Source organism: Protopterus annectens, chromosome 4.part0, assembly GCF_019279795.1.
Source record: "Protopterus annectens isolate FY-2018-M chromosome 4.part0, PAN1.0, whole genome shotgun sequence".
Lineage (NCBI taxonomy): Eukaryota > Metazoa > Chordata > Ceratodontiformes > Protopteridae > Protopterus > Protopterus annectens.
The window spans coordinates 1,706,928,546-1,706,955,001 of record NC_056733.1 but is presented as its reverse complement, the minus strand read 5'-3'; the positions used below and the strand labels follow the sequence as shown (position 1 = coordinate 1,706,955,001).

The following is a 26,456-nucleotide window of genomic DNA, read 5'->3' as shown; positions in this document are numbered from 1 at the left end:
GGAATACAATCCTGTGTGAGGGAGTCAAAAAAGACTTTAGAATGTTTTCCTGGAATCCCAGCTTGTGTAAGAGATCCTAACCCAACAGAGAGATTACTGACATTATAGAAAGGGCTCTGCAAAAGATAAGCAAGTCATCTAAATACTATTGCAGCTTTCAGTGAGCTATAACTGGAGCTAGACACTTTGTGAACACTCTTGCTGCAGCGGATAGCTCAAAGGATAAGACAGAGAACTGATAATGTGATCCAGACACACAAAATCTGAAGTCGGGATGAATAGGAATGTATTGCTAAGCATCTTTTATGTCTAGTTTTACCAGGAAACGTAAAAGAGGAAGAAAAGTCAACAGGTTGTAACGTGACAACATTTTGAATTTGGGCACTGTTATGAACAGGTTTAGGAAAGAAAGACCCAGAACTGGTCTCCACACATTTTCTTTCTTTGGGAATAGGAGGATCCTTGAATAAAACCCCTTCCCCACCTCGGAAACTGGTTCTATCATTCCTTGGGACAGCATGTCATGAAGAACAGGTAGAAACAAACCACTCTGATCTGAAGGATGAGGAATGACCCCAGGTAAAGGAAGAACTTACTCCTACTGCCATCTGTAACCCTGTTTTATGATTTTGAGACCCCCATTTGTCTGAAATAATCAGTTGCCAAAGAGAAAAATGGAGAGTCATAATTTCTTGAAGAAAAAGCGAGTGGGGGGGGGTTCAAAAGGACATTTGAATAGTTATTCAGACTTGTTGGGGTGTCCTTGGTTTTGGGAGGTTTGAGACTTCTTTTTGTAACCTCCTTGCCACTTCTTAAATGTCTGTTTACTTGAATTCTGTTAAGACTCCTTATTCTGTTTTTGCAGAAATTAGATGAGGAGAAAGAAAACCTCTTGGGCAATTGGAAAAGGAGAGATGAAAAATCTTAGAGATTCTCTGGATGAGCTTGCCCCCTTCATCACACTTTTTGATCACCCCTGCAGCAGAGGGGTCAAACACTAAATCTCTATCCAAGGGAGAATTTAAAATCTCATTTTTAACATCAACTAGAAGATTCTGAGAATTCACCCAAGCAAACTTCCTTAAAAGCATACCGGTGGCCAGAGAGCCCTGGAAGAAGTATCTACAGTGTTATACACTCACTGCAAACAATAAGTAGTGACCTTAGCAATAGAAGAAACTAAGTTATTTAAAGCAGATTCACAAGAAGAAACAATGGATAAAACATTTCTCATATTTTCTTAATATGACAGAATAAACTTTAACATATGATCCTGACAATTTAAAATTCTGAAAATCAAAGTTGCAGGGGTATACATTTTTCCCATACCTTTCAATAATTTTCCAATCCTAATTAGAAAGAATAGGATTGGAATTAACTAAGTGCTTAGCAGCAGAGGAGTCAACTATGGTTATAGCTGCTGGATCGGGTTTGGGAATAGTTTATAACAATTTAAAAGACTAATAAACTGTCTACATTCTACATATGTTGTTTTTGGGACAGCTGGCTATCAGGAAAATTGCAGACAGTATGACACACACCCTGTAGAGCAGACAGGACAGGAGGAATGGGAGTAGGTTGTGGAAGATCCTTCTGTAACAACTCATAATATGTTTTTAGGGAATGAGAGACCTCAGTGTTCTCCTACTGAAAACACTGAGACATTCTACCAAAAGACTCAGAGAAAGAGAAACTCTCACAGTGAGAATCAGAAAAAGAGAGCTCTCCTCAGAATCTAAATTATAACTCTGAAGACAAAACACTGGATCAGTTCTTGTATCTTCCTGTTCAGATTCAGAATCTTGAATCTCTTCAAAAAACGAGTCATTCCTCTTTCCTTTACCAGAAACTACACTACAAGAAGGATCAACGGCCTGAATCAAACACTGAGCCAGCCCCAGTAAACTACTCCTATCCAAGGAAATTTGGAGAAGGAGTAGATGCATGCTTGTTTTTCTTTTTATTTTTGACAGGAAAAATGGAGCCAACTGTATTACTAATGGTAGCTGCTGCTTCCCCAGGGATGGGTACAGCATTTGGATGAAACAGGGAAACTTGCCAGTTCCCTCTTTCAGGACTGAGAGGGTACTTCTCCCTTGCCAGTGAGGGGATCCCAATAGCTTCAGAGGTTGTGGCAAACCCCACAGTTCATAGTGGCTGTAGGTGATACACCTGTGGACTCCGGGGTTAAGGATGAGCGATCTGAGGTACAACAAATGGCCACAGTAGAATCACTACCTGCATCTGAGGCAATTTGCTAGCTCGCTGTGGTGGTAAAGGCTGTTCGCTTAACTTTTTTTTTTGTGGCTGGAAGAAGAACAGACTATGGGAGTGATGATCTTTTCCATGGTTATGACTGAAAATGGTGTCTCTATCCTGGGTTAAACAAGCAGCAAGCAACAACTCTTGTAAACCTAACAGTCCACAAAAGTTATTTTTTTTACATAAAACACTATAAAAAGCATTTTCAAACACTATGGCAGCCCCACAACCTTAAAATAAACACAATTTTACCACAGAAAATAGTTTATCAGTTAGATAGCCATATGTTTAAAAATACATTACAGTCTCAAGGCAATATGTTTAAAAACAACATTCCTAGTCTTAAAACAAATTTCCTGAAGAGAAAAGTTATAAAAAAATAAGGAAATTGAAGTTTTTCCCCCAAAGGGAAGCACAAGCCGACCACTGATCCTGAAAAGCCTCAGAGGAGCGTACTCTTCATTTGCAGTAAAGATCTGAAGGGCTTCACACCCAAACTTGTCCTTTAATTAACGCAGCTCAAGCTGCTTGATACTTTGGGCACATGAAATGTGCCCTGAAGCTTTGGAAGCTGTATGGCTGTTAAAACCTCAGCAGGATGTAATCCATATATGAGGAACGTCATAGGTGCTTAGAACATTGACGCATGCAGTTGTTTGATTGTGTGCATTTAATTTGGTAGTAGCAGTGTAAGCTTATTGGTAAACTGTTTAGCATTTTGCAGCATGTGCTTCCTTCTGTCTAATATTTTTGTTTTATGCTTGCGGAGTTTGTGTAATTTTCTAGTGTATTACAAAGGATTTCAGTGAATGACTCATGCTCCGCATTTAGAGGTTCATAAATAATTTTTATGTTTAAAAATGTACAATGTTGGGAAAGCTGACTTTTTACGAGAATCAGAGCTATATGCAAATGTTGTCCCTCATTTTGGCTGTTTGTGGCACCATTACTTTTCTTTGTGTCCAGAATTGTTGAGCAAAGAAGATAAGAGGTTTCTGTGTAATTCAATCTTTTGTTAGACTGACTTACACGGGTTGCGGTGGCATGGCTGTTCTGTGTGAGATCACAACACAGTGGGTTACTGGAGTTTTCTTCATTCCTCATTGTTATGCAGTCTCCAAGTCGGTACACTAAAGTAGTGGAGTGTGGAGGAACAGGGAAGCTTGCCTCCCTGCAAAGACATACATTTTTGTTTTATTTTACTTATCTATAAATTTTCAACTTTTACAAAGAGTTCAATTTAGTGTTTTAGCTATATTGAAAAGATGAATTAATTGAATTCAACCTTTCAATATAGACCTATTTACATATATGAAATATGTAACACACACACACACACACACAGATATAGATATATATATATATATATATATATATATATATATATATATATATATATATATATATATATACACACACACACATGTATATATTTATATACATATATATATATATATATATATATATATATATATATATATATATATATATATATATATATATATATATATATATATATATATATGGGTCTACTTTTTAATTTTGAAATACCAGAATCTCGAGTTTTGAGATACTGAACTGAAAACATTGAGATTTTGGAATCTCAAAAGTGAAAAGTGAACCAAACCCCCCTACTTTAATATACCAACTCCGAGATCGCGCTACAGTGAAGAGAATGGTAAGCGGAACAGGAGCATGATCTCAGAGTTGGTATATTTAAGTAGGTGGTGTGTGAGGGGTGCAGGGGGGCTTGTCCCCTACAAAAACTTTATTTTAGCTATTTTTTTTTATTTGTTCACTTTTTAATTTTGAGATTCCAAAATCTTGACTTTGGTATTTCGAAGTTAAATAGTGGACCCATATATATATATATATATATATATATATATATATATATATATATATATATATATATATATATATATATATATACATTTATATATATACATGTAGCGAGCGATAAAGAGAGGTAGATCTAGATGAATATATATATATATACACAAGTGTGCCCACACACACACATACACACACACACACACACACACACACACACACACACACACACACACACACACACACACACACACACCCATATGTTTGATTTATGGGAATGTTCTTTAAGTTTCATTGATTATTTGTTACGATTCAACAATTAGCCTGATTTACCTCCTGTAATTGTATTCGTGCATGACATTTTTATATTGGCTCATTATTTCACTTATCTTTGTCCTATATTTATTCTCTTAATAATTATGCAAATCAACTGAGTCATTTTCAGCCATAACTTAGACCCCATTACCCTACTAGTTGACAAAGACTGAATTTATGAGCATCATTTGTCTGAGGTTTAACAAGAAGTGGATGCATAGGAAATCACTGCTGGTGAGCTGTGCCATTAGTAATACCCTTCTGGGATAATTTCTCCCTTCATCAAGTTGATGCAACAGTGGAGTTGGTATACTGTATATACATTCAGAGGGTGGGGGTCCCCCACATCATGGAATGCAGGATGGGTTGCCCACAAGCAAAAACAGTTAAAATGTGTTATTTGAATGTTTTTTCAAGGAATGGAGTTTAGGGATTCTGATCTTCAGCAGGCTGAACTTTGTCCACTCATAGCGGATGTTTCAGACTCAAGACTATAAATATAGATGTCAGGTACAGGGTATGGCATACAAACTTATAAAACATAGTAAGGAATTCAGTTCCCATAAGAAATGTAAAGGCAAAAGGTCACAATAATTAACAGTTTCTCTATTAATTATAAGTATTGAATGTTTTTCTTCTACTATAAATATATACATGCTACTCTAAACTCAATAATCATCTTATAAGGAGCAATGCTACTCAGCATGTTTGATGGCATAAGTTGTATTTTCTCTTGGAAAGTTATATTTCATATTTCTTTACTACTCTCTGTCTTTTGAAAAACTCAACTTTGATCTTACTTCTCAGTAGCATAATTGACATGCATGAAGAACATATTGCAGTCTGCAGCCATAATTAACAACTGTTAAACATGACTCAGAATGATGTTAGTTCACTTGTAATGTAACATTCTTTTCTCTGTTCTTTCTGTTTCTTTTCTGTGTAGAACTGACCACAACTGAATCTACAGATGCTCGAGGCAGTAACCAGAGTCTAAACAGTCTGTCTACCACCCAAAATACTGGAAAATCTAATGAGCGACCAATAGCTAGCTGGGCAGTGTCTTTTGAGAGGCTTCTTCAGGACCCAGTGGGAGTCAAGTATTTCACAGTGAGTGAATTAACTAAATTGTTTCATTCTAAACAGGAAAAGCTGCATGGCATCAAGAAATAACACTTGCCAAGAAAATGATAATTGCTTAAACTTTAATGCACATAATAAACTAGTTATAACAATAATGCATCTTAATAAGTCAACAAAAAATGTGCATTTTAACGTTTTCTTTAGCATTCAGACTATTGTGAGTCCTTCATGTATTTCTTCACCCACGTAATTTCTTTTATGACAATATACTTGTTTGTTCAGTAATAGTATATTTCTTACAATAAGATGTAATTTTTATTTTTTTGTTGTTTTGTTGTTGGTTTTATAACTATTTGGAACTACTTTCTATACTGCCTATTCTGTTTATACATTTTATTATTTGGTTTTATTTCCAGTCTTGAGAAATCTAAAGGCCTGTATATTGGGGCAGCCTGTGATCTGAGTGGGTCTGTAGGTGAGAGCTTGATATACTTCTGATCCAAGCAAACATTTAACACTTGGGATTCAGATTTCAGAGATTTTTTTATTAGTTGTTTTGCTTCCTTGGCATGTATTAAAACACAAGTGTTTAGCTTGGACTAATAAGATACGGGTTTCATTTGCAAGCACTCAGTGTATGGCTCTCTGCTGGGGTTTTAAAATCAGAAAAGAAGCCAGGTTAGTAATGCCAAAGTGAACATTTCTAATTTTACCTTGTCCTTGTTGCTGAGATCTTTATATTATCAGGCCCCTGTCCATTTTCATCATTTATATGAAAAGGATATAGGCAGAATAATTTCAAACCTAAGCCTATCGAGACTTCTAGGATCATTTTCCAGGATGACCTCCACACCTAAATGGTAGTTCTTAGCTTGGGAAATGTGCATAGATTATTTATTACCTCTGACCTTTTGTCTATCAGTCACCCAGGGCAAACTTAATACATCAACCCACTCAGTAGAAGAGTTCTTGTGTTGTAAGGCATAGACTCCAATTTTCAGCTTTCACCACCCCCATCCTGCAGATCATGATATTAGCAGCAAAAAAACAAAAAACACCACTCAGTGGTGGTAGAAGCAGATGGGAGAAGTGTAGACAAATCCTATCGGACATTTATGAGGCAGAACATCAAATAACTGTTAGGAGAAATAAGGAATATTTATTTATTATTGTCTATTCATATTAGTTATGTATACCTATCCACACTGATCTTGTCCATTTCTCCAAAATAAATGCCTTTTACTCTATATGTAAAGCAAACAGAAGTATAACCTGTGCTAGGACTACTCCATTTTTTTAATGGTACTTTGAATGTCTTTTGGATTCATTTACTAAGCCACACCACTAGTACGTGTTTTTACTGTTAATAATTTTTTACTCTGCTGTTCTGACTAATGAAGTTTATATTAATTTAAGGTTTAGACTGCAATGTATTGTGCCATATGTAGTTGTATCTAATTAGTTCTCCTTTGCACTTTGCTATCTTCTCTAATGCACTTCTATGGGTATGAGTTATCAATTACTTAATAGAAGTTGCTAATATTATTTTTAACTCTATGATGTTGATAGGATATGACTGATTTGTGTTTAATAAGAAATGAAACTTAGCAAGTGTGTCAAATGATAGTCATGATTGGAGTTCACATGTTGTTCATCATTTAGTTTAATTATTGAACCTATGAACATTTTTTTTAAAAGTTTAGTGTTTTTTTTTGTTGCATGCATTCTGTTTGAGCGATGAGAATATAAATAAATTCTACAAAAAAAGAAGAAAGAAAAGAAGCTAGGGAAGTAATTTTATTTTCTTTCTTTATGTCTGCATTTACTTTTGTAGCCATTAAAGTTGCTTTCTGCAGTGCCTGTTCTCTTATGCATTTTATTTCCTGTTTTTAGGTGACAGCTTTATATACTCCTGATCTAGGGAAACTTTTAACACTTGACTTCAGATTTCACTTGTTTTTATTGGTTATTTTGCTTCCTTAACTGACAGGCTACATTTATCTATCTGTCTATTTACATATCTCCATCTATTTATTTATTTATCTTTGCAAAAGCTAAGAATAACAAAAACGTATCAGCCACTGAGATGAATGGCTTATTTGTACTGATAAATACACAATCTACAATAAAATAAAAACAAGCGAGCAGAAACACGGCCAGGGTATAATCTTTACTTCAACATACGAGTAGAACAAAACACAAGGTAAGCGCTTTCACAATGTATCGCTGCTTCTTCAGACCATTAAACAACAGATCATTACGGCACTCTTAAATAATAAAAATAATTTAGAAACATCCATTCATGCTCCAAAAGCATTATTGCATACATTATGATTGTATTAAACCATCTAAAACAATCATTAACGATTTTACTAAATAACATCCAACCAAAATCTCAAGATAAAATCCTAACCAATCATTAATAAAAACAGCATATATAATAATTGGATATGTCATTATGCAGCACTACTTTATTAGTCAGTATCTTACCAATGTAAAATACCATTCCATTTTTAACTCTCCTAGAAATCATCCTGTCAAAATCTAGTGACAAAAATTCTAGCCAATCAATGATGAAAATATCCAGTAGCGTGATTGGATAAAATATTTACAGCCACTACTTTGTTGGTTATTGCCTTCCCAATGTAACATAACAGTCCATTGTCATACACAAAACCAACTTTGAGCACTAGCATCCAAATCTATTTTATATCTTAAATTCCTTTGTTTTTATAATCTAAACCACTAAAGTATGGACTTGAAATCAGTATAACATTATTAGAATCCAAGACCCATAAAAAATTTAATGATCTGAAACACCAACACACAAGTATATTCGCCAGTGAACATGAGCTTAATCCCAAAAGTTATAGGGCCACAGTATCAGATATTTTATAACACTTATATGCATCTGATTCTTGTGTAAGTGAGAATCATTGAAAAATGTAGAGAAACACTAACAAATAACTACATGATAGATATGCTACATTACACTAACTAAAACTTTATCTGTATATATTGATTGGTCAGCCGAACACATCTACAAACATCCATTGGCCATCATTGCTATCTAAACCCCCAATCAGAGGATTACTTTCTTAAACCAATGAGTGCTCTGTATTCTTCTTAATATCTAATAGCATGATGGCAAATACAACACTACTGCTTACCAAATTTCATCATACGCTGTGATAACTTATTATTCAATGCTATTGCCTAACTATGGCAATAGAAACGTTTATACAAACAATAGATATATGAACACTGTATGTCTAACCTATATGATGTTATAATCCACCATTCACAACTATATACCTAAACAAGCATAAAACCGGACAAATATGTTAGCTAAAATGTGTTTGTATTATAACCGTGAAAGCCCGTTTCAGCGAATATGTAAACGTTGACACATATTGCACGAACCGCGAATACATCAAACGCCCTAAACCGCGAAATTCAAAATCTCAAACTGGCATAGATGGCCAACCCCACCACTCGCTACATACTACCCACCCAAACAAAATAAATAAACCACATACATACACTAACCAAAACCCTACTTCTAACCCTAAAGTAAAGCTTGCGTATACTACCATGTACGCACTTAACCTTAACCCGCAGCCTAACCCTAAGGTCCGTAACTATCGCACACTTACCTTAAGGAGATATACCCAAACAAAATAAATAATCCACACACATACACTTAAAAACCTACTTCTAACCCTACACTAAACCTTACATACATTACTATTTATGCACTTACCTTAACCCGCACCCTAACTCTAAGGTCTGTAATTATCTCACACTTACCTTATGGAGCTGTACTGCAGAAAGACCAACTATGCCATTTCGAGATTTTGAATTTCGCGGTTTAGGGCATTTGGTGTATTCATGGTTCACGCAATATGTGTCGGCATTTACGTATTCACTGAAACGGGCTTTCACGGTTATAGTATAGACCCGCTAAAACTATGTATGCATCCTAATTAACTCAATCAGTCTAACATAACTGTACGAACCCAAGCAATGTCCCAGCCCAATATTCGTCAAGGTACTCTATTTCACTACAGGCTTTACTCAAGTATAATTATTTGACCATACCAATAAAAACTCCTTCATACAACATGTAAACAATGCTAGATGTCAAGCCCTAATGGCTCATCTATACTATAAACATGTAAGGGCATAAAAACTAACTGTAAAAATAACATTAATTGTGAATGTCAACATATATGCATACATAGCCTGCAAACTTATTTAAATAGGCATCTAGCTTTTAGAGCTGGTTTCAATGAAATTGTACTATTTAAGCCATTTTCTGCATCCAAATGGAGCCTTATTATCCATTTTGTTTCATGTTGTTCAGTAATATTTCTAAGATCTCCTAACCGTGCAGTCACTTTGATGGACTCTATACCCATAAACTTAAACGAGTGCTGTACATTGGTTTTTAAAACATGTTTAGCTAAAACATTAGACTGCAACTTAATTCTAATAGCACAATGGTGTTCTCTAATTCTCTACTTTCGACACCTATTGGTTTTACCTACATAGAATGATTGGCAACATATGCATTGTGCCAAGTATATTATATTGATACTGTCACAGTTTTCTGTGTCCTCAAATTCATATCACTTCTTTGTTATAGGATGTGTAAACACTACAGAGGTATTCAAATATTCACAATAATTACATAAACCACAGGAGTAAGTTCCTTTATTCATCATGTGGTCTGGGTCTATCTCTTTGAGCTTACAAAAGCATTGTTTTTATAGATTTCTTGTTTTTATATATAAATCTAGGTTTATCTCCCAGTATCTTGCTAATTAATCTTCTGATCTGTGGTGAGAATATCCCAGTGTCTCTGTATAATTTCAATTATGGAATGGTATTTTACATTGGTAAGATAGTGACCAATAAAGTAGTGCAACACAATGACATATCCAATCATTATATATGCTGTTTTTATTAATGATTGGTTAGGAATTTATCTTGAGATTGTGATAGGATGTTTTTTAGTAGAATCGTTAATGATTGGTTTAGATGGTTTAATACAAACATAATGTATGCAATAATGCTTTTGGAGCATGATTGGATGTTTTTTAATTATTTTTATTATTTAAGAGTGTTGTAATGATCTGTTGTTTAATGGCCCGATGAAGCAACGGTACATTGTGAAAGTGCTTATCGTGTGTTTTGTTCTACTCATATATTGAAGTAAAGATTATACCCTGGCCATGTTTTGGCTCACTTGTTTTTATTTTATTTATTTATCTTTCTTTATCAGGAAGGTCCGACTGAGAAAGACAATTTTCAGTGGAGGCCTAGGGCGGAAGGTTCCACATTTAACAGCAGTTATCACACACATACACACACACACACACACACACACACACACACACACACACACACACACACACACACACACACACACACACACACACACACACACACATACACACATACATACACACACACACACACACACACACACACACACACACACACACACACACACACACACACACACACACACACACACACACACACACAATATCAGAAGGAAAAAAAATACAGGAAAGAGAGTGAAGGTTAGCATATCATTATACATTGTAGATACATGAAATAAGAAAGCATTACAAAGTCTCACCTAAACAGGATTTACAAATGGAGCATATACATATTTTGCCTGGGCATATACAGTGTTGATCATTTAACTGAAAGATACAGACTTGCATTTTCTTGACAGAAATATAACACTGCAAATATATTGTAATATTTCTTGCAATTTCTAGTAATTAAATAAAGAAAAGAAGAATCAGCTTGACTGTGGACTATATTTGAACGAGGGGAATGCGGGTGATTAAATAATATAGTAGGATATGTTAGTAACAGAGCGATTACGATCGTACCATATTTAAGACTAAGCGGTAAAGTAATTCGGAAAATGAGAATAGTCAGGGGCTGCTTGGGCTGTTATAATAAGTATTAGTTTTGAATAGATGAAGAGAGGGTGTGGTGAAGTGGGGAGTGCCAGTTGGATACTGGTTGATCTAATCAGACTGAAAAAGAAATCAAGTCTTGCCACTTAGAGTCCACAAATGATCTGATTTATGTAAACAAAGTTACTCTTTATTTTTATTTATTTATTTTTTTGAGTATCTTTCTGGCCCAGTAGAAAAAACTGGGGAAGTGGACAAGATGTGTATTTGGAGAAAAGGTGCAGGTGTGGCCACAGCATTTTTTTCTAGCAAAGGGAGGAGCAGGAACAGAGCAAAGTTTTGGTTAGGTATTGTTTAAGTAGTAAATTGAAAGTATGTGTCTTGTCTGTTTATTTTCTTTGCAATGGGACATGGTTCCAATTTTTAGTGACTAGGTGAGAGTGTAGAGAATCCCCAGCTGAGTTGCTTGTTTTGGACATGGAGAAAAGAGATTTGTTACTTAATCTTAGGAGTCTAGCACTGCAGCATATGTTTTAATGGTGAGCATTTTTCCATGAAATTATTTAACTTTCGGACTATTTTGAGTTGTGAGTATATCACATACTGGGGAAGGTCTAGCCACTGTAACTCTCTATCAGTGATGGCTGGTGACTTCAAATCAGGGGGGGGGGGCTGCAAGAGACAGCTGAACGGGTGTGGCCAATGGGAGAGTGGTGTGGCCAACTAGAAAGGGGTGGGGCTATGCTCAAAACCAGACAAAATGGGACTTTGATTAAATATGCTGCCCTGGGTGCTAAACCGACAGAGTCCAATCAAGACAAAATGAAGTGGAGAAGAAAAAAAAATATTTCAATGCATTGACTACATGACAACTTATTTAATATCTAGATAGAAATGAAAAGGTTGTGAGGCATAAAAAATAAATTACTTTTTATATACATTACTGGAATGCCAGTCAAAATCAAGTATAAAAAAACAAGCAGCACTCAGCTCAAACCACTTCTCCTTGCACTGCAGTTCTAATTATGATTTATATTCAGCTTTATAAAAGTACGAAATAACATGCTGAAAGTAGCAATCTCTGTGATACCCCCACTTGTAAAAATGTTTGTTATCCAAAAAAGACCTGCTGGCTGACAACAACTATCTACTTTTTTCATGGGGAAGACATGATCAAAGTAAAAAATGAACAGCAAACAAGGTCAAGATAAATTGCTTAAAGGATAACTACACAGGTTATGGACGACACATGATATATTGGCATTCTGTTTAGTTTATGGGTAAAGCCTGCAAAGATGACTGCGAGTCTCCAACAAATGTAATGAGCTTCTGAAAATACTGTAATCCTGTCCTTTATTACAAATACTGCCATATGTAGTTCAATACCTAAGGCTTATACATTATCCAGTTATGTAAATATTCTCTGCATGGCATCAACAAAAAGGCTTTCAATGTTGATAATTCTTTAACATTATGCTTATTAAAGCTTACTTGCAACTTACAATCTCAGACAAGCTTACCTGATGGTCATTAAAGCATTGCTACTTAAACACAGAGCAACGGGTACTGGAACAACATGTATTTTCTGAATAATGAGCATACATGAACGGTATAAAAATATGACATAAATCCAGAGCATTCTGCAAAATCAAGGACAGATGAAAACCCACTGTAGTACTTGTGTATACCTTGGATGGGGGGATACTCTGCACACTTACACTGCATAACTGCTCCTTGTCTTGCTTGGACACATCCAGAGTCACTACATGGGGCAGTAGGGTACAACAAGTATGTCACAATTTGAACTGTCTCTGGATGACAGTGATGGCCCTGGCACAATTGTCATATCTCTCAACCTCAGAGCAAGAAATCTGGAAAAAGCCATAAATAGAAGTGGGACAAAGGACAAAAAATAAGTACAATTTTTTAAATATTGCTGATATAAACTTAGAAAGATAATATTACATCTTGCATTAGTATGAATTTTATGAAGGGTATGAAATGTGAAACTCAAATGTCTGTCATTATTTTCTAACGTCAGTCTTTAATGATTTGCCATTAATTTGCCAGAAAACTACAATTTTTTGAAAAACAGACATTTTCTGTCAGAATCTTCCCATCTGAAATGAATGTCTCTTCAATGTTCACATTAACATTTATAGAAAAAAGGCTCCCTAGATAGTCTGTGTCTCTTTCTTGTTGCTATGTTTTAAGGCTTTTTTGTGTATTTGTTGCACTGTCCTAAGAGGCTTGGAAAAGTTTAAAAGACATTTATTATACAAGGGTCAACGGTTATTTTCCTAGCAACAGACCTTCTAAGTATAAGTGAGAGAAAAAAATCCACAGGCATGTGCTTTTTTTAAGGGTATGCCATGCTTTTTAAGGCTATTTATCTTTTTGCCTGTGCATAATTTCTTAACTGGCTTAGAAACTGATCTGCACAGATTTTTCAACTAAGACCAGCTAAGACCAAGAGAAATTGGTCACAAGGGTAATGGACATCTATCTATACAGATATAGATATAAATATATATCTATCTATATATATAAATATATATCTATCTATATATATATATATATATATATATATATATATATATATATATATATTGTGAAGATAGATAAAGGCTGTCAGCCTAGCCAGATAGAATTTTGTAGATACTTTCGTCATTTGTAAATATTAATGTAAGCCACAGGCTTGTTCTCTTAAATATAAAAAAATGGTGGAACTACAAAAATGTAACAACAGTGCACACTCTGTAACAAAGCTGATAAGTCAATTCTTTGATGTCAAAACTTGGAGCCGAGATTTCTTGATAAAGGCATTCTGCCTATTGATTTAAGGCCAGAGTTAATGGCTAGAATTTGCATGTATAATTTATTTTATTGCTCTGATTCCTGACCAGCTGCAAGATCAAAGGGGCTATTAACCTCTGAGATTCTGTTAGCTTCGGAACCAGAAAGAAATGATGTAATCTGAAATGAATCAGTGGTACTGTGTTATCAATTTAAGGACAGAAAGAATGAGATCATCACAGCATTTGTCTTGAGAACATCCAACTCACCACTCTGCCTGTGTCTATATGTAAGTAGGATGTTAGAACTGTGTTTTCATAGGTTCATAGGTTCATAGGTTCATACTAGGCTATCTGCCCAAGGGCATTTATAAGCCTAGCCCATAGTTATGTGGCTTTCGCCACCCCTTTAGTTTGAATAAAACTATGCCTATTATTTTGCTGTGCCTCTGTCAAGCAGTGACACTGAAGTAATCCCTGGGGTATATCTGTGATCTCCCATCCATTGGTCAAGATTCCTCTTGAACAAGGCCAGCGAGGTGCTCTGCCTCACATGTACCGGGATTTTGTTCCACAGCATAGGGAGTCTCTGGGTGATGAATTTGTCCCTCCAGCACGTTCTATTAATAACCGTGTCAAGGTTTAAGTCTCCCGCCTTTGTGGTTCTGAGGGATCTAGATTTTTTGAGTTGAAGCATATTCATCAAATCTGGGTTTGACATGGCCTTATATGTCAGGCACAGGTCACCTCTGAGCAAGCGGTATGAGACTGAATAGAGCTGGAGTTCTTTCAGTCGGGCAGCATAAGACATATTTTTGAGACCCTTTATCCTTTTGGTGAGGAACTTTTGGGGCCTTTCCAGCTGCTGCAGGTGTCAGGTCAGATACATTCCGAATGGGGCATTGTACTCAATCATAGGTCTAATGAGTGATGAGTACAGGGGACGATGACCTCCCTTGATCTAGATGTGAATCCTTCATGATCAGGTGGGCAATGTAGAAGGTTTTCCTAACTACTTTAGCAACATGAGTGTCAAGCGAAGGCTACTGTCAACCTGGGTCCCCAGATCGCTGATGACTCCTTCTGTGCCCAGTGGATTGCCACCTACATTGTAGCCAGCGGTCCCCTTGTTTCTCCCGAAGGGTATGACTATGCATTTCTTAGCGTTTAACTTTAGGCCATGGCTCTGGCACCAGTTATCCGTTTCTGTGAGGCCCTTCTGAAGGATATCTGTGTCAGATGTGTTTTCGACTATGGCACCAGTTTGCAGTCATCTGCAAACTTTGTCAGCCATAACCCTCCTGTGTTTGCTTGTACTTCAGAAAAGTAGATGCCGAACAAGAGTGGACCCAGGACTGAGCCCTGTGGGACACCACTTGTGACAGGCTTTGAGTCTGACATGGCTCCAGCAACTCTGACCCTGTGGGTTCTGTCACTTAGCCAGTTTGCAACCCATCTTGTGATGTATGGGTTTACATTCAAGCTGATGAGTTTTTCGATGATACCTGAGTGGGGTATTGTGTCGAAGGCCTTTGCCAGGTCGAGGTAGGCTGTATGGACTGCCTTTCCCTCATCAATGGCCTTGGTGACTGTCTCGAAAAAGTCAACCAAGTTTAAAAGGCATGATCTGTCTTTGACAAAGCCAAGCTGGGTTGGATCCAAAGTCTGCAAGTTCCCTATGTCTTTATTTATGAGTTCCATTATGATCCTCTCCATGGCTTTGCAGATAAGGCTTGTCAAGCTAATGGGATGGTAATTACCAGGGTCGGTGGAGGCACCGCCCTTGTGAAGTGGGACCACAGTCGCCGTGCGCCACTCATTGGGTACGTATCCTGAGGTGAGGCTAAGATTAAACAGCTGTCCTAACTGCGGGTTTAATTCCTCATTGAGTTCGTGGAGCACACAGCCAGGGACACCATCCGGTCCCATGGATGCTGTGTTTTTGCCTTGGAGAGGCAGTTCTCACCTGGGCGTTGGAGATGTTTGGGGGCTACAATCCTCTGGTATAGATATCTCTCCTTTTGGGGAGGGGGAGAAGTTTACACTGAACCTGTCAGCCAGTATGTTGGCAATGTGTGTAGGTTCAGTAATCTTCACATCATTTTGAACTAATTCTGAGCATATCTGGGAGTTTCCTCCTAGGTTTCTAACATAGCTAAAGAAGGCCTTATGATTGTCTTTTGAGTCCTTGGCGATTTTTCTCTCAAAATTTGCCTTGGATGATTTTATGAGAGCTCTTAGTTTTTTTACTTATAATGATCAAAGGTATCTTACCTTTCAGGGATTTTGCTCTATCTTGTAGTAGCTTCCTCCTTTTGTTGTAGAGCTTGTTTATGGCTGGAGTCCACCAGACTGGATGCTTGCCTTTGGTACAAAGAGTCTTAGTTTTGTTTGGGATTGCCTGATCCATGCAGTCCTGTAGGTGCTGGTAGAAGGCATTTGTAAGTGATTCAGCGGTTTGAGTAATGTTTACCACTGGCTCATGGGCCTTAAAGGAGACCACGCTAGTTTTTAGAAGTGTGAAGTCGGCTTTTGAGAAGTTTTTCACTTTGGTCTTTTTATTTCAGGTGGGGCGGATGAGGACCTCCAGCGAGATTAGTTTATGATCTGATCTCACCAGTGAGGGGTATACTTCCGGTGTTGAACATTGTGATCCCATGTTCGTGATGATGAGATCAAGTATGCTTTCTCCTCTTGTGGGGATGGTGACTAGTTGTTCCATGGCATTTGAGTTTATGAACTCCAGGAACCTTTGGGCTAGAGTGTTTGGGCTTGAGTAGTGTTCCCAGTCTATATTAGGGTAGTTGAAATCACCTAGTATGATGGTGTTTGGAGATACATTTATCGCGTCCAATGTTTTCAGGAAGGCCATGTGAGGTTCCTGAGTTTGAGAGGGTGGCCTGTAACATGCTACAAATTTCAGAGCAGTCTTGCCTATGGTTAATTGCACCTGGATGGTCTCCGATGCATCGTGCGTTGCCACCAACCTTGAGGTGTGGGTGTCCTTTATGAATATGGACACCCCTCCTTTCTTGGTGTTGTCCGGATTTTGGGGCCGGAACGCATGATATGAGGTGAAACCTGATAGTGCTGGGGTGCTCTCAGGAGCCTTGAACCAGGTTTCTGTCACAGCACAGACATCGATGTTCTCCATACTGAGAAGGGCCTCGAGTGTGTGCATCTTGAGATTGAGACTTCTGGCATTGAGCAGCATTACCCTTAGTTTTTCCTTTTTGTGTTCTAGGGTGGTAGGTTTAGAATTTGAGCCTTGCCTAAAAAGGCACTATGGGGTGGCAAGAGCCTTTGCCAATATCCGGAAGCCTAGGGGTGACAGGTGCAAGCTGTCCCTTGCGAAGCAGCGTGGCTTGTCCAGTATGTCATCCCAGGCAGACAGACATTGGATCCCCTTTGAATGACACCAGAATTTAAGCCAATTATTAAAGCTGATCATCTTATCACTGTATTGTGGCATCATTCTAGGTGAAGGTAGGATACTGCTCAAGGTCAGGGTCATACCTGCCTGGGCTACATAATCAGAGAGCTCCTCAATGTCTCCTTTCATGTAGTCCAAGGAGGTACGTCTCAGGTCATTGACACCAGTGTGGACAATGACTGAGTCGTACTTGTACCTGCTGTTGAGAGACCTGAGTGCTTGCGTTATGTGGCGGATTCTAGTGCCCGACAGGCAGCTTACTGTGACCTTCTCCTTACTCAGTCTGGTGAGCGGGACGTCAGTGTGTCTGACTATGGAGTCACCTATGACAAGTATGTTTGGTGTTGTATTTGGCCTTAAGGGCAGTGACTGCTTTGCACACTGATTTTGTTGTTTATGTGTTGTTTGTGTGGTGTATTGAGTTTGCAGTTGCTTGGGTGTCTGCTTTGGAGGCCTCTGCTGTTTAGGTAAATTTTTACTCAGAGCCTCCGAGTATGTCTTAGTGTGTTTATGTGTTTGATTCAGTGGTGTGGTCAAGTTATGTGAGACTGGTATTGTGGTGTGTGTAGTTGCCTTCTCCTCCTGCCTGGTCTTGCCAGTCCTGAGTTGAGAGAGCTCAGCCTCCAGTCTGGCTAAATAGCTGCATCTCTCACAAGTGTTAGTGTTACATGGGAGGAGGAGAGGGTTGTCCGTGTACATGAGGCAATTGTAACATTGTCTCAGAATTCCCAGATTCACCAACTGGGCAGGAGAGGACGCCAGCATCTGACCCTTCGACATGCTAGAAAGAATTATGAGTTGGTATGAGACAGAAAAGTAGTGGGCTTAGCAGGGAAGTGGGCACTCCTGGGGGGTTTTGCTAGTGAGATTTGTATAATGTAGGAGTGCTTGACCTGCAAAGAGAATGCTTATAAGACAAGGGATATGCTTATAAGACAAGTGCTGAGCTTTTTGAGAAGAAAAAGCTATTTGGAACAAGTGCTGCACTTTTTAGTGAAGGTGTAAACTGTTTAGGTTCCTAACAGAGCAGTTCTACGGGAAAAATTGAAGAACAGACTTTCTGGAGCCAGAAAGAGTTTAACCTTTTCTCTTAGATATAGCTAGGAAATTGGAAGATTAGACTAGTTTGTTTTTCTGTGATGTCAGAACTTTTCTACTGTATTATTTTAAGTATTTATCTGTGATCTCTGAACTCTTGACTAGCACTGTGTAGTAAGAAGTATTGCTGTGTGTTTTTATTATTTATTATTAAATATTTTTAAACCTTCGAACTGTGGCTGTTTTGTGTAGCGATAATTTAAGCTCTAAGAGTACATTGCATGTATATAGTGATACTGTACCAAGTCACTCCAAATAAGTCTTGACTGTTCAGTCTCACTTACCATTTGGATAATAATATTGCACAGTATAATTGTACACCTTTTGATAAGGGCCTTTGATTAGCTGATAAATATTAGCTGGGTGGTGGCAGTGATTTCTACTGTATAGTCTGGGTAAATGAAGCACAGCTGGAGAACCTGTGCCAGCCTTCCCAGGAGTGTCTGTGTGGTCGTATAAGTTCTTATCTCAAAGTGTGTGTGTGTCAGCTACTTGGGTAGGGACACGAAGCACTGTTTGGATAGAAAGGGAGCTGGAGGTTTTAGCTTGCTCAATAGGCTGAGATCTGGACCTATAGCTGTGCTACTGGGGAGTCTTATTGGGGACCTGGAGAGAAAGAGAGAAACCAGGCCCAGACTGACTGTGATCTCTGTGTGTCTTAAGGGAAATTGTACTTTACTGTGTGTGTTTTTTTTTATCCTTTCCCTATATGGAAGTCCCTCACTGGTGTTAGTGGTGAGGATTGAGGCTCCTTGATTGCTGGGCCAGTGCACGGGCATCACATAGTAATTTTTGGCACTGGTGGGATATCCTTACCACATATTAATTGATTGGCAAATACTAATTGGCTTGTAGTGGTGTGGGTAGAGTGAATTCCTGTAGCTTGTGTACAGTGATCACTGAAGTTGTTTTGTACTCTAAATCAGCCACGCAGTGAATACTCAGAGTTCAGATCACAATTGTTTTATTTCTTTTGTCAGCTTAGTTAATCAGGGAGAGCAGGCAGCAAGTCAGCAGAGGAGTACGGAAAGCTGAGAAGGAGCCAGCTGGCTGAGATGCACCAGGCTAGAGGAATGGTGCATGGTAACCTGAATATGGCAGACATGATTGCAGCTTTGGTTATAGCTGCATCAAAAAACAGCAATCAGGAGGACTATTAGACTGGCAGTGGAGATGTACCACCTTCAGAGAATGGACAGCTCAACCTTTCTGCAGGAGACTTAAAAATCCATCTTGAGCTAAAGAGACTTGAGTTTGAGGCCAAGCATTTGGAAATAGAAGCAGCTGAGAGACTGAGACAACTACAGGCTGAGGAGAATGAGAAACTGCTATGTCTGGAAGCTGAGGAAAAAGAAAGGCATAGGCAGCATGAGAAGGATATGCTGACTCTTCACCAGAGTCATGGAGGTAATGGGGAAGGGAGTAACTGGACCCCAGAAGCACAAAATGTCAGTAAATTTCTTCCATCATTTAAAGAGGGGGATAATTTTTATAGTTTCATTCATATGTTTGAGATGGTATGTAAACAGTATGATGTTGACCAAAGGCTTTGAGTATGGTTCCTGACCCCGTTACTCCATGGTAAACCTGCAACTGTGTTGTCTAAAATGTCTGATGTTGACTGTTTTAATTATACTATGGTTAGGAATTGTTTGTTAGAATTGTTTAAGCTAACACCTGAAACGTATTGGAAAAAGTTTTGTGAGCATTGATGCAAGGCAGATGAAAGTGTGTGTGAATATGTTGCTGAACTGAGGACTTATTTTCATAGGTGAGTGATTGGATGTCAGGTCACCACTTTTGAAGGCCTGGCAGACCTTTTGGTGAGGGAACAAGCCCTTAGCACTTTGCCTGAGGATATGAGGATTTGGTTAGCTGATAGACAATGTGCTACTTCAGATGAGTTGGGGAAGAAGGGAGACCTATAACTAGCAAGCAGGGCATCCCTGCACAGGAAAGGGACCCCAAGTACTGCTCATGGGTCTAAAGGAGCCCATGGTGGGCTGCACAGACTGCCCCAACAGAATCTTCCAGTAGCAGGGCAAGCCACTAGTCCAGGTACATGTCCAGGACCTAGGATTAAATGTTTTGAATGCAACCAGTGGGGCCATGTGGCATACAGATGTCCATGTAGGCAAGGTGGGTAACAAAAGGTGAGAGAGCCAGTAAGTGCGGAAGGCAAAATGCCAATAGTAGGTTGTCTTGGGGCAACAGGGGTACTGAACTACCATCCTGCAGATGTCCTGATAGTGAAGGATTTGGATGAGGCAGTACCATGTGCTTATGCAGTTACACGCAGTCAGGCTAGGAGAGAAGCATGCGGGTCAGGTAGCCTGGGGAGACCCAGATAGACTGCATACTTGCAGCCAGGACTGGTTACTTCAGAGAGGGAGCTACTCTGTAGCAGTGAGACTGAAGGTGAGCCACAGCTGCTTGTGGGTACTGATGTTCCCTTGGACAGAGTGACTGCAAAGGTAGAGGTGAGTAGTAGTACCCAGGCTGACAGCGAGGTACCACTGTCAGAGGATGCCAGACTTCCTGTGGAAGGGGAGCTAGAAGGGGTTACAAATAGAGAGTTGAGACAGGCTCAGCTCTCAGACCCTACATTGCAAGGCCTCAGGCAGGTAGCTAGTAAGGCACCTGATTCCTAAGGGAAGTGGGATTCTGTGTACTGGGACAAAGGGTTACTGTATAGAAAGTGGACCCCTGAGGGAGGGCTAGAAGGTGAGAGAGTACAGCAGTTGGTACTGCCTAGCACCTACCATGTGGCGCTTCTAGCCATAGCCCATGATATTCCCTTTATAAGTCATATGGGCATAAAACATACAAAGAAACAGATTATGCAGAACTTCTATTGGCCTGGAATTTCTAGAGATGTAACAGGGTACTGCAGGACCTGTGTGCAGTGCCAAAAGGTAGGCAAGGCAGGAGACAAGGTGAGAGCTCCTTTACTGCATTTGCCTGTGATTGTGGAGAAATTTCAAAGGGTAGCTATGGATACTGTGGGGCCTCTTCATACCCCAAGTGGATTATGCTACACGATACCCTGAGGCAGTGGATCTGTCCTCCATTGAGGCAGAAAAAGTGGCAAATGCTTTGTTAGAGGTTTTCAGCAGGGCAGGTTTCCCAAAAGAAATACTGACTGACAGAGGTGCCAATTTCATGTCAGACCTGCTGGCTTGTCTATGGAAGTACTGTGGGGTGAAGCACATGAAGACCACCCCGTGCCATCCCCAGACTAATGGTCTTATTGAGAGGTTAAACTCTACAATCAAGTCCATGCTATGGGCATTTGTAGACCAGTTTAAGATGGAGTGGGGCAAATATTTGCCTCATCTGTTGTTTGCTTACAGAGAGGTTCTGCAGGAATCCACAGGTTTTTCACTATTTGAGTTGTTGTATGGGCATAGGGTGATGGGACTTCTAGATATAATTCGAGATGAGTGGGAAGGTGAGTGTGAACCTCACAAGGAGTCTGTTGTGGCATATGTCCTATCCCTCAGGACAAGGCGCAGGTAATTCATGGGCTTGCCCAGGAGAACCTGGCAGAAGCCCAACAAAAGAAAAAGGTGTGGTATGACAGGAATTCGCGAGCTAGAGAGTATGCTGTGGGCAGCAGGTAATGGTTCTCATTCCTGTCAGACACAACAAGCTGCAAGCAGCTTGGGAGGGACCCTACAAGGTGGTAAGAAAGGTAAGTGATGTGAACTACCTGGTGGAATTGCTAGGCAGGAGGCAGAGGCACAAACTGTACCACGTTAACATGATGAAACCTTACCATGATAGGGAGGCCATTGTGCTGAGCATTTGCAGTCGATTGCAGGAGGAGTCTGAGGGAGGTCTGGTGACTGATCTCCTTAGTGAGGCTTGAATTGACACATTAGTGGAAGGGATAGCAATGTCCCAGCAGCTATCTCCTACCCAAGTTCAAGAAATACGAGCAGTGTTACAGGAGTTTGGGAACATGTTAACTGGGAAACCAGGGTGCACCCACCTGGTGCAGCACCAAGTGGATACAGGACCCCAAAGGTCTATTAGACAGGCCCCTTATAGGGTGCCTGAGAGAGTCAAAATGACATTCAGGGAGGAGATACAGGATGTTGGAACTATGGTTGATTCAATAGTCAAACAATCCCTGGGCCTCCCCAGTGGTGCTGGTGCCAAAGAAGAATGGCAGCACCAGGATCTAAGTGTGGACTACAGGAAATTAAATAGTCACAGAGAGTCAGATGCTTACACTATGCCAAGGATAGATGATGCCCTAGAGCAGCTGGGTGGGGCTAAGTATCTTACAACCATTGATCTTACCAAGGGTTACTGGCAGGTGCCCTTGACTCCCAGTGCTAAAGAGAAGTCAGCCTTTGTGACTCATTTTGGCTTGTATGAGTTCACAAAGATGCCGTTTGGAATGAAAAATATCCCAGTAACTTTCCAGAGGCTGGTAGATCATATCCTAGAAGCAACTGTAGGGTTTGCTGTTGCTTACCTAGATAATATTGTCATCTACAGCCATTCCTGGCAAGAGCACCTTTAGCATGTCAGGGAGGTGCTGGGCAGACTACAGAGGGCAGGGTTGACCATTAAGCCCAGCAAATGTTAGGTGGATATGGCAGAGGTCTCCTAGCTGTGACACAGAGTGGAGAGTGGTAAGATCAGGCCAGAACTTGCCAAAGTAGAAACCATTCAGACATGGCCTGCACCTGTTACCAAAAAGCAGGTGAGGACATGCTTAGGGACAGCAGGGTACTACAGAAAGTTTGTCCCCAGTTATAGTACCATAGCTGCTCCCCTCACAGACCTGAGAAGGAAGAACAGGCCAGATAAGGTAGTATGGACTCCAGCATGTGAGCAGGCATTCCAGAAGCATAAGGAAGCTTTGGGAGGACCCACTGTGTTAGCCAGTACAGATTACAGCAAAGAATTTGTTGTGCAGGTGGATGCTTCAAACCATGAGGTGGGGGCTGCACTTAGCCAGATTTCATCAGAGGGAGAAGAGCACCCATTGGTTTATCTCAGTCACAGGCTCCAACCCAGGGAGGAATGCTATACAGCTGTAGAAAAGGAATGCCTTGCCATAGTGTTGCCACTGCAAAAAATTCAGACTTATCTGTATGGAAGAAAATTCACTGTAGTGACAGATCACAACCCCATAACATGGTTACACTGAGCCAGCCAGCAAAATGCCAAGTTGCTAAGATGGAGCCTAGGGTTGCAATCATATGATATGTCAGTGCAGCACCAGAGTGGGATTAGCAATGCCAATGCATATAGGCTCTCAAGACAGGGAATGGGGTAAGGTATACTCAAATAGACCTAACCCCTGTCAGGCAACATTTCTCAAGGGTCACTTGAAAAACTAGCTTGAGTTCCCCAAGGGGGGAGATGTGTGAAGATAGGTGAAGGCTGCCAGCTTAGCCAGATAGAATATTGTAGATAATTCTGTCATTTGTAAGTATTAATATAAGCCAAAGGCGTGTTCTCTTAAATGGGAAAAAATGGTGGAACTGCAAAAATGTAACAACAGTGCACTCTGCTGTAACAAAACCGGTAAGTCAGTTCTTTGATGTCAAATCATGAAGCTGAGATGTCTAGATAAAGGCATTATGCCTATTGTTTTGATGCCAGAGTAAATGGCTAGAATTTGCACATATAATTTCTTTTATTGCTCTGTTCCTGACCAGCTGCAAGATCAAAGGGGCTATTGACCTCTGAGAGTCTGTTAGCTTGGGAACCAGAAAGAAATGATGTAATCTGAAATGAATGAGTGGTACTGTGTTATCAATTTAAGGACAGAAAGAATGAGAGCATGAGACCATTTGTCTTGAGAACATCCAAGTCACCACTCTGCCTGTATCTATATGTATGTAGGATTTAAAAACTGTGTTTTATCTTAGATATAGCTAGGAAATAGGAAGATTAGACTAGTCTGTTTTTCAGTGATTTCAGAACTTTTCTACTGTATTATTTTAAGTATTTCTCTATGATTTCTGAACTCTTGGCTAGCACTGTGTAGTAAGAAGTATTGTCTTGTGTTTTTATCATTTATTATTAAATATTTTTAAACCTTTCAACTCTGGCTGTTTTGTGTAGAGATAATTTAAGCTCTAAGAGTATAGTGCATGTATATAGTGATACTGTACCAAGTCACTCCAAATAAGTCTTGACTGTTCAGTCGCACTCACCATTTGGATAATATTATTGGACAGTATAATTGGACACCCTTTCATAAGGGCCTTTGAGTAGCTGATAAATATTAACTGGGTGGTGGCAGTGATTTCTACTGTATAGTTTGGGTAAAAGGGGCTCAGCTGGTGAACCTGTACCAGCCTTCCACAGGAGTTCTGTGTGGTTGTATAAACTCTTATGTGGCAGTGGGTGTGTGTCAGCTACTTGGGCAGGGACACAAAGCACTAGTTTGACAGAGAGGGTACTGGAGGTTTTAGCTTGCCCACTAGGCTGAGATCATGACCCTAGAGCTGTGCCATTGGGGAGTCTTATTGGGGACCTGGAGAGAAAGGGAGAAACCAGCTCCAGACTGACTGTGATCTCTGTGTGCTCTTAAGGGAAATTGTACTTTACTGTGTGTGTATTTATTATCCTTTCCTTATATGGACTCCCCTCACTAATGTTAGTGGTGAGGCTTGAGGCACCTTGATTGCTGGGCCAGTACACTGGTGTCATACATATATATATATATATATATATATATATATATATATATATATATGTGTGTGTGTGTGTGTGTGTGTGTGTGTGTGTGTGTGTGTGTGTGTGTGTGTGTGTGTGTGGGTGTGTGTGTGTGTGTATGTATATATATATATATATATATATATATATGTATATGTATATATATATATATATATATATATATATATATATATATATATATATATATATATATATATATATATATATATATGTATATATATATATATATATATATATATATATATATATATATATATATATATATATATATATATATATATATATCTACTGACACTGCAGTGCAGCATATGGGGGCACCAAATTTCCCATAGTAGTATAAATTCCACTTTGTGTCTCCACTGAAAAGAGGCTACTAGCCTAATATGATTAACCTGGTCAATAAAGGATAGATAAATGAATAAATAATAATAATGAAATAAAAATATATATACATATACGTAGATCAATAGACAGATATGGATCTAGTGATCCATGTCAACTTGACTAAACTTCCACAATGCTAAAGTCGATATGTTAACATCAACACATTTCTGCATAATCTCAGGTATTAACCTTGGACCATGGAAATTAAAAAAGCATGTTTTTTTTTGCACGAATGGCAAGCTCCCACTGAAGCCCCCACACCCACTGCTAATGAAGTAATTACTTCAAGATTGCATTATTCCAAGGGAAAGGGCATATTCTCCAACCCAGAGAACTGTCAGTCTCACACAAGTTTTGACCATCTGCTTTGTTGACCAAACAAACTTAACAACTAAAACACAAATTGACCTATGGCAGTATACCCCTAGATAAATAGATAGATAGATAGATAGATAGATAGATAGATAGATAGATAGATAGATAGATAGATAGATAGATAGATTGAGAGATAGATTGATAGATAGACAGACAGAGAGTTAGGCAGTTTAGCATAGCCAATCAACCAGAATGTTTTTGGAAACCAAGAAGAAACCAGACTACCCA

General features: G+C 39.1%; 1 protein-coding gene across 4 annotated transcripts in view; it reads left to right on the top strand.

Moving 5' to 3' along the window:
- Positions 1 to 26,456, top strand: part of RGS14 (regulator of G protein signaling 14) — an 854,621-nt gene that overhangs the window by 570,794 nt on the left and 257,371 nt on the right. For all 4 annotated transcript variants that reach the window (XM_044069441.1, XM_044069439.1, XM_044069442.1 and 1 more), the window contains one exon: positions 5,357 to 5,520. In XM_044069441.1, coding sequence (XP_043925376.1) covers positions 5,357 to 5,520 — 164 coding nt within the window. The remainder of the gene's footprint in view (positions 1 to 5,356; positions 5,521 to 26,456) is intronic.